A 13,577-nucleotide genomic window follows, 5' to 3' on the forward strand; every position below is an offset into this window, starting at 1 on the left:
CTGCGACATTGTGGGGGACCCATTGGACATTTTTGACACATTTTTGGGACCATTGTCATTTATACAGTAATCACTGCTATATAAATGCAGTGATTCCTGTGTAAATGACACTGGCAGTGAAGGGGTTAACCAGTGGGTGGCAGTGTAGGGGTTAAGTGTTCCTAGGGGTGTGTTACTAACTGTGGGGGGATTGGGCTTTCATTTAGTGAACACTGATCTCTGCTCCAATCACATGGAGCAGAGATCAGCGTCACTAGTTGCTAGGCAGAATGGAAAAATGCTGTTTACACAGCATTTCCTCCATTTGGCCGCTCCGTGAGACGATCGCGGGGATGCCTGCGGCGATCGAGTCCGCGGGTCCCGCGACCGGACTCACGGGGGTCCCGACCAGCGCGGGAGCGCGGCGGCGCGCTCCCGATGGCAGGGCGGCATTGAATATTGGACGTACCTGTACGCCAATATGCCTGCCCGTGCCATTCTGTCGACGTACATCGTCGTGCACTGGTCGGGAAGTGGTTAGAAAGTGCACATCGTGTTAGAAAATTTTCTTCCCATTTCAGCAGTGGGAGGGGAGTCTGGCCATACACTGTGTGTGAGCTGATTGGAGGAAAGGCACACTCCCTCCCCCTCCACAGGAGGAGCTTGAAGAGCTTGTCAGAAGTTATCAGGCTGATAACAGCCAATTCTTAAAAGGCTAAGTTCACTTTTAGGAGCAGGTTATATGTTACACTCATATTTAGGGTGATTGCCGGTGCAGTGCTTTGCAGAATGCAATGTAAAAAATAGAAAAATAAAACAAAAATTTACCTGCAAAAAGATATGCATTTTATTTATTTTTACAAAAAGGTGAACTTATCCTTTAGGTTCCAATGAGTGTTGGGAAGATATTTTAGCATTCATATCCACATGAGTAGCACCAACCATGGAAAGTGTGGATGCTGATTGTCCAAGAACAGTATGATGAAAGTTGAACCACCATTCTAGTTACATAATCCCATTCTTGGTGTCAGGAAGTCACAAAGATGGCTTTACAAATGATACATTTTTGTTTAGATAGGTTACACGGGTGGTATCTGCATATGTTGCAATGTGCCTAAAGAGAAACAATTGTTTACATTATCAGGTGATTTGGTGATGGTCGTCTCACCAAAGTCCTAAACCTCTCCTCAGCAAATGTGAAGGAATACTAAGAAAGCAAATGAAAACATATTTATGATGAAATCTTTAGCAAGCTAAAAACTCCTACACAAATCTGTACCTTTGTTAACATTCTGTCCTCCAGGACCGCTGCTCTTGCTATAGGAGATGGTCAACCGATCTGATGGAATACAAGTGTTATTAAGTGTTAATAAGTTTTGTAACATTATACTATAAGCATGCTGCAGATCAATAAAAAAATAAATAAAAAAATAATAATAATAAAAGAATGCCGACAATCTATATCATGTATAATGGTGATTACTCTCCACATGTGTTTATAGCCAAAACTTTATAGAGCCACCCTTTAACAATGTTGCATTGTGGTAATGCAATACTCATACCATTGGGCATTCCAGGGCCTTTCATTTTGAATGGAAACCCAACACAACACACCCACATTGCAGTGTACCACAACGCATGGAAAATGCACGTTATAATGAGATACATCAGAACAAATGGTGACATTCCAAATTTGGACACCCCTTTCTTCCATCAAAGAAAATGTTTTGGCTTTTAGACATACCTTTTAAATTATTTAATCTTTATTCATTATTTTTCTTACATTACAAAGTATCTTAAAAACAATTCCAGTATTCCAAGCAAAGTTTTAATGTGACATCTTTTCAAACCCCGGCATTGTTGTACTTTCCAGCAGGCCCTTCCCCTCCCCCTACCCTTCCCCATTAGAGAAATACTCACTTTCTATATACAGCCATGCTAGATTTCTAATTTCATCTATATTTTTCTACAATGTTACTTCACCTCTTATCTTCCTTTTTGAACTATATTATAGTACAATGTGAAAAGGTGGAGGGATATGATAGACAGAGATTATATATATATATTATGTGAAGTTTAACTCTTCTCAGTTTGTTTCTACCATTAATTCCAAGTGCATTATATTGAATGAATAAATAACTTGTATTGCGCTACATATGCAAACTAAATCGCTTCAAGGTGCTTTGCCACCAGTGTCTATCTGGTTCTTCAGAAGAGATGGGTCTTGAGCTTTTTCCTGAAGGCCGGATGTTTTCTTTCCGAGTAGATGTCCGTGGGTAGAGCATTCCATAGCCGTGGTCCTCAGACTGTGAACCTTTGTTCACTTTTTGATTTATAACAGGTCTTAGGGATGTGGAGAAGGTTCTGATTAGTTGGCCGGAGTGGGCGACCTGAGGTATAGTACTTTATTTTGTCGCAGAGGTATTGTGGGGCTTTTCCTTGTGTAAATTTGTGAGTGAGGCCCTCAGGGGGTCCTCAGGGACGGGGTGATTGATTCCCAGGATTTTTTCCAGTTACCAGTCTGGCTGCTGTGTTCTGGACAACTTGTAGACGTGACCCCCTTCTCTCCAATTAATCAGTCCATGTCTCCATCAAGAGCAAGGGAACAAAAAAATATATATTTTCTTCTTCTTCTCTCTTTCCTTAAATTCCCCCTCCTCTCCCCGAAACCCCCCCCCCCCCCCCATTCAGTTTATCTGCAGTTTCTCCTTGTTGTCTTCCTACCACATTGCTGCTCCAGTCCAGTTATCAAAAATCTGTGTTCCTCCCAGTGCTACTATTCACAGCCGTGCTGGGTAGAGCAGTGCATATGTTATTCTAAGTTTTTGTAAAGAGCATTTTATCTCAGTAAAGCCTGCTCTGCGCTTTTGCAGGTCTGGTGAAAAGTCTGAATAGAACGATACTTGGGTTCCCTTATAGAAAGTATTCCCTGCCTCTCTTTCCTTCCGTAAAAGTGTCACTTTGTCTTTATAGTTAAGGAATTTCATCAGTACTGATCTTGGGTATCCTTCTGGTGGTGGGGCTCTGAAGGGGACTCTGTGTTCTCTCTCGATTGAGAACAACGGCGAGAATGACTCTCTTCCAAATACCTCTACAAACCTTTTTTTCAAAAAATTCTATAAGGTCAGGCCCTTCATTCTTTTCTGGTAGTCCCACCAATCTCACATTATCCCTCCAGGACCTAGTCTCCATCTCGTTCATTTTGGAGGTGTACATACTCAGCTGATCTTTCATAATTTTAACATTGTGTTTTAATGGGCTTTTCACAGTTCAGATAATGTTTTTATCAAAGTACAATACATGGAGTTTTACACAGTTTAGGTTATGCGTTTATCAGGGCGCAGCGTATGGGCTTATTCAAATTTTTCAAGTCCAGCCTATGTGGGATTAATTATTAGCATTAGCCCCAGAATACCTGGGTTTCATACCCTGAAAGACAGAGAGCCCTCAAAATTCTGGGCCAGATTGCACAAAGTGCTCCAGAGTTCTAGCCCCATGTAAGACCTGCAGTCCTTGTCTGTCCTTCAGGAATTCAGCCTTTTGATAAGATGTATGATGTTTTCAATGAAATATATCATTTCCAGCTTGTCCTTAGCCCCTCTAACAGTACTTCTAAAGCCTCGTACACACGACCGGACTTTTCAACATCCAAAGTCTGACGGAATGATTCCGGCAGACTATTCGATCGTGTGTGGGCTGCAACGGACTTTTGGTTCGCAAAAGTCTGACAGACTTTAGAAATGGAACATGCTTCAAATTTTTCCGCCAGAACTCTAACGGACCCAGTTCCTACCGAAAAATTTGCTCGTGTGTATGCTATTCCGACGGACTAAAACCGACGCTAGGGCAGCTATTGGCTACTGGCTATGAACTTCCTTATTCGAGTCCAGTCGTACGTCATCACGTTCGAATCCGTCGGAGTTTGGTGTGATTGTGTGTGGCCAAGTCCGCTCATTCGGAAAGTCCGTCAGAACTCTGTCAGAACTCCGGCAGAACTCCTTCGAAAGTCTGTCGGACATAAGTCTGGTCGTGTGTACGTGGCATTACAGTTTACCGAAGGTTTCGACCTTTTCCTCAGGGGATTTTCGCAGGGCTTTTCAAAGCTCACACGCCGCCTTCCCATCTGCTGGTAACACTCAAGTCTTTCCAAAACTAGCAGAAGCAATGCCTTTCACTGACTCTTCTCCCGCCTCCAGAGGTTCGTCCCGTCAGTCAACCAGTGGGAGCCGTCCAAGCTCCCCGCACTCGCCGGAGCCTCCACAACTAGCTCCTAATGCCCATCATCTTCATGCTCCACCGTACCACCTTTCTCCAGAGGGAAGGATAGGAGAGAGCACACACCTGTACACATGCTCTCACTCCATACTCTCCTTCCACCCACGTCCGGCCACACCCCCTTTTAGATATACTTTGAGTTTGCCTCATTTTCTGCATGGTCACACCTTTGCATCTGCATTTTTATATATACTGTCATTGCTGTCCATTGGACCAAAAATGCATGTTGATGCACCAAAAAAAAAAAAAAAAAAGCATTTCTATCCTTCCTTAATGCAAGGCAGCACAAAAAACAGGTGTGAATGGGTCCCACAGCAAACAATAGCAATCCTTCTCCTATTGTGCATTAATAGGAGTTGGGCAATGTTAAAGTGGATGTACACCAAAGTGATGTCATAATGTAGAGTATAAGATATCCTATCATTTAAGCCCAGTCTTGCCACAAAGAGTTAATCCAGCTCTGAGCAATCCTCTTATTGTTCAGTGAGATAAATATTGACAAACAGAAAAGAACTTTTTCAAATCCTCCCCCTTTCTGTGAGTGACAGGTGATTTACATATATGGTGCACTAGCCAAGAGACATGCATTATTTTTTAATTCCCTCCCACTCCTTTCTTATGCTGATTAAGTCATGTGGTTACTTTGCTGTCTTTTCACTGGATGTTAGTGATCATAGCAGAAGTTCAGTGTAAGAAATACACAGGAGAAAATGCATATTGACAAGGGGAGTGTAGAGGTTGGCGGGGATTCTACTGACATCAAGACTCCACCTCCTGAGCTCCAAACAACAGACCCACCCACAGAATATGCAGTTTTCCAGGTATCATAGCAGACAGTGGGGAGACATTTGACAGGTAAAGATACATGCAGGAGGCATGTATATCCTTATAGATAACCCCTATGGCAGTAGTTTAGAAAGGATGACATTGGGTTTACATCCACTTTAAATCGCATAGGTGTAAACAAGACCTTAGGAAAGGAGATAAAGCAAACTCCATCTTTATTGTGACTTTAAATAGTTAATTTGGGACACGCTGCCCCAAACAAACTAGTTCATTCCTCAACAGATGTGCCTGCTGAGCGTGCAGTATAAACTGTATGTAACATGAATACGGAGCTTCCTCTGATTGGCAGACAGAGAGGCGGGTGGATGATGTCACAATCTTCACCTCAGCCAATCAGTGTAAGCTTTGTATTAATTTATAGAATACAAAGCTTCCTGTGAATGGCTGAGCAACGGTCAACCTGACTCGATTTTGTTCTAGAACAGTGCTGTATGATGTATGTAGCTGATGCTACAAACAGTTTATACAGCTCTCCCAGCAAGCACATGTTAGTAAAGAAAATATAAAGAAAATAGTTTGTTTGGGTCAGTTTTGCCCAAATTAAATCATTAAAGTGATAGGAAACACGTAATTACGCTTAAAAGGATAAGTTCACCTTTAAAAAATATAAATTTTTAAAAATTCACGTTTTTTGCAGGTTAAAAAAAATGTGCAATCGTTTTTATTTCTTACTTAGAGCCTTGAAAGCATTGCAACTGCAATGAGCAGACCGTAGGTGCCATGCAGGACTCCTGCAGACTTCTCAATGTATCTGTCTGCTCATACAGGCAGACAGATACACACTGACAAGAAGAATGAATTAACTACCAGAGCGCTCAACAGCACCATGGTAGTTCATCGAAACTACAAGCCGACAGCCTGGGCTTGTAATTTCCCATTCACAGAAGACTGAACGAATGACACAGCTGAGTGGGTGTAGCTGCTCAAACATGTTACATGTTTCACCCTAAACACAGGTGGAACATGTATTGTGTGACCTTATCCTTTAAGGGAACGCTCCTTCACAAAGATGGAGACAACAGAAACCTGACTGAACTTTGAAACCTTCCTCTTTTATTTTTATTTTTTTACAGTTGTTATTGCTGCTGTTAAGCTGCCTATAGCTGGATCAAAATTCAGCCAGATCAGCAGAGACCGATCAAGTTTAAAACCATCTATGGATGTTTCCACTTGACAGAATCTAACAATCAATTCCTGACAAATGGGAAATCTTTTGTCGATTAGCCCGCCGCAGCTGTTGATCGGTGTATCCCGACAGCAGAGGAGTCCCAATACAATGGCACCTTGCATGTGTGGAAAGGGAATCCATTAAACAAGGCATCTATGGGCAGCCTTAGGCCATTGCATTTATCTGAAGTAAGATTTCACTGATATAACATGTAAATTACTACCTAGGCAGCCCACTTTGTAAATTTAAAGCCCAGTATCTTATGTTTTTTTTTTTTTTATTGAGCAGGACAGATTTTATGGTCATTTTTGTTCCTGTTGGGGAGATTTCCCCTCCAAATGCACCCAATGGGGTTGCAGACAGAAAGAAAATTAAGACAAGACAAATGTTAATTTTTTTTCCTCCTCTATGCAAAACACAAAATGTGGCTAGAGTTAGGCTCTAATGTTATTGTTACATATGTATTTAGATTTGCAGCCAGCCAGCTGCGGCAGTTCCTCTTATTTGAAGAAGAACAGCAATAGTATTCATTGTAGAGCCCACCACAAGTGCATAGGTTTCGCCTACATCTAGACAACTGCAAGTTAACAGTCTGCAATAAGGTTTACTAAAAAATCATTGCAATGTATTTCAATGATCTGGAAACAATTATTTTTTTTCTAAAAACTAGAGTTTGTCTCGAATAACTCTAGTGAAGTCAGTCTACTTACCAACAGGAATGTCTCCGTAATCCTTAGCATTTTCCTGCAAACAAACAAAATAAAAGATTTTATAGGTTGAAATGATTGGTTTAAAACTACAGCCAGCGTGCCATTCTATGAAGATCTGTATTGAGCCCTCACACATTACAATCGAAGGCCACTTTAAACAGCTGCCACTTACTGCCTTAAAGGGTACGTTCAGGAAAAATTAAAAAAAGGTGCACACCAAATATCTTGGCCACCCCTCTGGACCCCACAATAGCAGCAAGAAATATGTTCCAATGGAAGGAGAGCCAGGCCAAAGGAGAAAACAGTCCAAATAAATGTATTAGTTTAAATTAAAACAATTGTCAACATGTTTCAGGCATTTAGAAAAAAAACTCTCCCTTCATAATGGCTTCAGTTAAAATTAGATACTTGAATGGACTCAAAATAGGGCTTTCCTGTGTGCATCTATGTAGGGAAGCTAACTGCTGGGTAAGGAGAGTTACTGGCTAGCAGGAACTGTGTGAGCAATCAAGAATCAGAATACTTTAATAATCCCAAAGGGAACGTTTCTTATCTAGATTGCTTACACAGTTACTGCTGGCCAGTAAGGCCGGACACAGACACAGTGGGAACCGGACGATATTCGAACCGTGTGGGCAGGCTGAATGTGACAAGTTGATCGATCGAATGACCAGCCTGACGGATTTACTTGCGATTATCACTATAGCCACTATCAATAATCCCGATCGTCTCCTGGTGGGGACGGCTTCCCCTGCCAAGAGTAGACAATTGCTCTGCAGGAGAGATTCCCCTGTCAGCACTGTCTGTGATGATGGGGCAATCGTGCAAATTTTTTCCTGCAACCTATGGTGAAAGAAAGAAAGAAAGAAAAAGAAATTTGCACCATCTATGGCCTATCTTACTCTCCTGATAAAGCAATTAGTCCCAGAGCCTTGTAGACGTTTTTTATTTACTTAAAGGGGAACTGCAGTCTGCTCACATAATTTGTAATAAAAACATCTTTACCATTCTGAAGCTTCTCTCCAACCACTTTGCATATTTTATATATACTGTGATTCTGTACTTACCAAATATGCTGCAGAAATCTCCCTCCACTGAGTCTGGCTGCAACCATTTTAACTGTGAGCAGCTGAAGCTGCTGCCTGTTCACTTCCTGGATTTTCACAGAGGTACACCTCCAGCTCTGCAGCCCTCATTAGCCCTCTTATGACTCATCCTCCCCTCCTAGCAAACTCTCAGGAGAGTAAGAGATCTGTGCATAATGTCATATGCCTAGGCATTTTACCAGACAAGAAACAGGAAGTGGGCTGTATAAGGTATTTACTGGCAGAATAAAAAAATGTTTTACTATCCAAAGTTAAAACAACCAGGGCAGAAGATTAGTAAGTATGAGCTCCGGCATGTTCGCACACCTCATGTGCAGAGCCCATCAGGAAGTTGGTACTGTGCTGCGCTAATCACAGGCAGTGAGACATTTCCCGGTCTCTGCAGCTGCGGATTGGATCAATGTCTCACTGCCTGTGATTAGCGCAGCACAGTGCTGACTTTCTGCTGGGCTCTGCATGTGGGGTATGCGAACACGCCGGCGCTCATCCTAATTTAATAGATGGAAAGATAAAAAATAAAAAAAATATGACAGAAGGTCCGCTTTAAAGATGAAACCTCAGATCTGCTTCTCATTGGTCAGCATGGTCACATAACTGCACTGAACAGAGTAGTTTCAATTGCCAGTACTCTGATGTATATTCAGTGCAACTTAGTACCCTTGACATGTTTCTGCACAGGAAAAGCTTCTCTATGTGTCCTTTGGCTGATCAGCATTCCACACTTCTGGGGGTGAAGTGATGATCCCAGCCAGAACCATCCTGCCAGAAGCGGTCACCTGTCCTGACCCAATCATCTGTGGCCACGGTGTTCCACAGCTGCATGTATTCATATGGGGGGGGGGGGGGGGTGTTATGCTTCTGATAGCTATGATTGGCTCAGTGTGCAGTGACAGCTTCCTGGCAGGATCACTCTGGTAAGTTCAGACTGGGATCCCAGCACACCTGAGACATGCCTCCCAACTTTCTGAGATGGGAATGAGGGACACCTATCGGCAAAAGTATGCAGGCATAGGACACACCCCTACCACGCCCCCTTAAAAGGAGAATGCTACAAAAAATAACAAGATTGGTTAAACCCACAAGTGCTTTTACCACTAATATTCCTTTATATTGGCTTTTGTAATTTATAACTGCAGCAATTTAGAAATCAGATGAAAGGTTTAGCGCTGTGAAACACTTTTTGATGGATAAAAAGTGCATTTTATATACAACTATAGAGATCAGACCAAAATTAGGGACACATGAGGAGGAATGAGGGACATTGCTCCAAATCAGGGACAGTCTCCGGAAATCAGGGACAGTTGGGAGCCATGCCAGCGATCACAGCCCGAATAGGTCCATTCTGATGCGGTGTCCATACAAGTTGCATGCCCATAACACACCACACATATTAATAATAATCTGCCTTCCATCAGTCAAATCCTCCAATGTCTCATCTTTGACTAATGCTAGGAATGATGCACAGAGGACAGAACACAAGGTCTGGGGTCGCCATGGATTCCACAATGTCACCCTTCCACCCCCAGTCACACACTCTCCGCTCATTGGTGGAGCAAGCTGTCACTCACTCTCCTAGTCCCGTTCGCTTACCTCAGTCGCCCGCCTTGTGCTGTCCGGGTACAATCTATCTAAGCTGTAAGCACTCCGAAAACCGGAGCAATACCGAACCCCGGTGACCCGAAACAGGCCGAGCCGCGGCAACACACCGGCCAGCGCCATATTGGCCTCCGTGCCCTTCCGGCTCTTCACAGTGCAACGCCGAATACCGTCCGCCTGCCAACTGGAGCTGAGGCGATATAGTTCCGCTTGTAGAGTCATGGCACTCCGAAAATGACTTTATTCATCTTTGTGCACGTGTTATCCAGTTTCTGTCCCGAATACTGTGTATGAATGTATATTTTATAACAGTCTCCATGTAACTGAGAATAAAAATTTTAGAAATAAAATGTGTCCAATACTGACCTGTGTGTGGTGGGAACCTGTCAGTGTAGAAACAACTCCTAACTGTCTCTGATTTGGTGCAATGTCCCTCATTCCTCCTCATTTGTCCCTTATTTTGGTCTGATCTATATAGTTGTATATAAAATGCACATTTTATCTATCAAAAAGTGTTTTCCAGTGCTAAACCTTTCATCTGATTTCTAAATTGCTGCATTTGTAAATTCCAAAAGCCAATATAAAGGAATATTAGTGGTTAAAAAAAAAGTAGTTGTGGGTTTAACCAATCTTGTGTAGCACTAACCCCCGAAGTAGCTTCTGGTTATTTTTGGGCTTATAGTTACCTTCTGTTCTCCTTGTTGCACGTCTAGGGGATGTCCCGTGGTAGATGACCCAGTAACTTGAGACTGACAATAGATCCACTTGAACGGATTTTATTTACAAAACTCAGACAATTGAAAGCTCAGGTACTCTTAGTGTCAAAGTCAAATAAAATGTTAAAGAACTTGCTTACTGACTGCATCCAGAGAATAGCCATTCACAACTGGATGATCACTCAGGTTGGATAGTCCTTCTCTTACAAGGCCTAGCAGCCAACACGGTGCTTACGCAAGAACAAGTCTCTGCCACAGACGTTGTTGTAGAAACGTACAAGATAATGTCTCTTTTACAAAAGTTGTTGTAGAAACCCGTAGGAAAACTAAGCTTGAGAACACTTGTGGGATACCTGGATCTCTCAGCCTGCTTGGCGATATCCACAAGATCCGATTCTCTCGGTTACTTCAGCCCATCCAGGCTCTTGCTAAGAAAACCAACCCATACGTGGTGTTCTTCTGAAGAGTTCTCCCCTGGAATGCTTGAAGTACACAGGGTCTCTCCCAACCGGAGACGGCACCTAACCACAAGAATCCTTCTTTTAGTTTCCTTGCCTCGGGCTATCCAGCCCGAAACATTAAAGTCGGGTGGATCTGCACCCCAGGCCATAGCCTTCCAGGGGCCTGGTCAGGAGGACCAGGACCATGAAGTCAGCACATCATTCTGGACCGGAACCCCGAACCACGTGACGTCTGCCTCTTAAATACCCTCTCCCAGAAAGCACAGCTAGAACACCACTCCCACTGGGCCCCCTGTGGCAGTGCCCCCTGTGGCCAGGCTGAACATCTCACAGTCCAGTCAGACTGATGCAGAGGCCCAATTTAGATAATTGTACCCAAACCAAACTGCAGTTTAGGCAACTTTAACTTTAGAAAAACGCATAGCACACGCTCTTCAGGAGCCGCCGCTACACTTGTTTTATTGCACAATTCTCCTTTAAGGGGGCGTGGCAAGGGGTGTGTCCTATGCCTGTATACTTCTGCTGATAGGTGTCCCTCATTAGACTTGTGCACCATGGAAAATGTTGTTTAGTTTCGGTTCGTTGTCATTCGTAAAATACATAATTTCGTTCTGTTATATTCGTTATGTTACATTAATAAGTTTTTGGAATAATTCATTATTATTCGCAGAGTGTCGAATTCATTCGTTCGTATTCGTTGAAATTCGCTATTTATGTATATATAGACATTCGTGATAATGATTCATAGTTTGGAAAGTCGTACAACACCCTTCTAACTCAGTTCTCAGGAATGCACTTTGCCAGTAATCCATCCTCCGGCACAAAATTAATTAGCAGATTGGACTATATGATTTACTTTGAGCTGACCTTTTGTTTCATTAGAGCTTTAAAGAATTACCGAATCATGTCGAATTCATTCAAATTCATTTGTTATATTTCTTTCGTATTCGTTGTAATTCATTATTTTTTTATTCAGACATTCGGATGCATCTGAATGTTCGAAAGATGCAAAGTTCGGTCAAATTTCGATTCGTTACGAAACGAATTGCACAAACCTATCCCTCATTCCCATCTCAAAAAGTTGGGAGGTATGTAGAAATATGGGAGCTGACACTGCTGGCTTGATGTAGAATGTTCAGGTTCCATGGCTGTCATCCTGATCCTTACTTCAGTCAAGTCACATGAATGGAGGGGCGCCAGCAAAATCCTAAATTCTTGAGTTGCTACAGGTTGTGCTCTGGCCTTTAGTGTCCATTCACACCAGAGGTGTTGGCATATTTATATCAACGCATGCCAATGTAAGGATCTCTAAAACATAAGGCATGTGAATGGGAGAAGTTCACACTGATGGGTTGCACTAATATGGTTTGCTGTGAAAAAAGTGGAGGAAATCATCATTTTACCAGAACCAGTGTTGCCAACCATCAGTATTTTTACTGACAGCCAGTAAAAAAATTGTAATTTTTCTCCTGCCAGGAAAAGTAAAAGGTCGCCAGTAAAATATATAGCTGTGACGCTCGGCTTGGTCCAGAGCCAGCTGAGACCATTCGAGTGAATGTTACAGTGTGATCGGGCGGCTCTGGCAGAGGCGGTGCCTGAGCATGTCGTGTGATGTCATAGTGCAATGGAGCCATCAGAGCAGCCAGAGCTTTGTGTGAGGGTCTGTGGCATGGGAGCAAGGCAGGCTGGGACCAGGACCGTCCATGCTATTTAGACTGGAGGAACCACTTGGCTTGGAGAGAAACTATCTGTGACTTAGGAGGGGGGCATGTTGATGAGGTCTCTTCATCATCTGTACTGCTGCACGCTGCTGTCAGTGACACTGTGAGAGTCAATTTTATGTGTGTGTGCCACCCATTCTATATTCTTGCCCTTCTGAGGCCTGTCCCTGAGCTACTTACTTACTATATCAAAAATAAAATAAGAAATATGTTTTCTGCCTTATTATCCATCTTAAATCATATTGCTAATTGCATATTGTACTTGTTTGTAGCCTAAATATTCTAATTTGCAGTTAAAACTGTAATTTTGTAACTTTTGGAAATGCCAGTAAAAACTTGGGTGTGCCAGTACATTTTGGGTGTTATGTCAGTAAATTTCAATCTGGTAGGTTGGCAACACTGCCTAGAACAACATATGGGAACGCATGTCAGTGCAGCATAACAAACATCAAGGCACAGGCCAGCATGGGTTTGGCTACTCTGCCATACTATAGACCTTTTGCATGTTCCAGAAAATGAGGCTAAACATGTCAATGTAGGTGTGTTTACCTGTGTTAAATACACACGTAGGCGGGTTCCTTCTCACGTAGGGGTAATTTTTGCGTGGAGTGTGCTCATCAATGCCCAGGGCCAGGCAGAGACTGCAGTCATGTAAAAAAAATCAAACATTAAGGCAGTCCCCTGAGAGATGAGCCTTCATGTTAAAGTAAAGAGTTCCTCTGAAAAGTGTCTTGTCCCACCAAACACCATCAGGACCACTGATAAGGCAGTACAGCCAGCCCTCCTGTACTGGGGCCAGCACCATTAATTCAAAATGGGGGCCCAGGCACCTGCTGAGAAGGGGGGCTGGCTGTACTGTCTTATGACAGCCAACTGATCCTCTTATGCCTCCCCCGGCCAGCTTCTCTTCCTCTTTTTCCCTCCTAGTACATGCGCCTCCTTGCATCTGCTCTCTTAGCCCCCTGTTTGTCCATTTTCCCTGCAGCACTTCCACCATCT

The 13,577-nt window shown here is 43.0% G+C and overlaps 1 protein-coding gene across 1 annotated transcript in view; it reads right to left on the minus strand.

Annotated features, from left to right (window-relative positions):
• The window catches only part of MRPL58 (mitochondrial ribosomal protein L58), a 33,183-nt gene extending 23,266 nt beyond the window's left edge, over positions 1 to 9,917 (minus strand). Inside the window, exons 1-3 of the mRNA XM_077459333.1 lie at positions 9,675 to 9,917; positions 6,979 to 7,012; positions 1,259 to 1,318 (exon numbers count right to left, since the gene is read on the minus strand). Of these exons, the coding sequence (XP_077315459.1) occupies positions 1,259 to 1,318; positions 6,979 to 7,012; positions 9,675 to 9,902 (322 nt within the window). The 5' untranslated portion in view covers positions 9,903 to 9,917. The remainder of the gene's footprint in view (positions 1 to 1,258; positions 1,319 to 6,978; positions 7,013 to 9,674) is intronic.
• Positions 9,918 to 13,577: the final 3,660 nt, after the last annotated feature.

This window comes from Lithobates pipiens, unplaced genomic scaffold (assembly GCF_037356315.1).
Source record: "Lithobates pipiens isolate NorthernLeopardFrog02 unplaced genomic scaffold, aLitPip1_a1.2 Scaffold_28, whole genome shotgun sequence".
Taxonomy (NCBI): domain Eukaryota; kingdom Metazoa; phylum Chordata; class Amphibia; order Anura; family Ranidae; genus Lithobates; species Lithobates pipiens.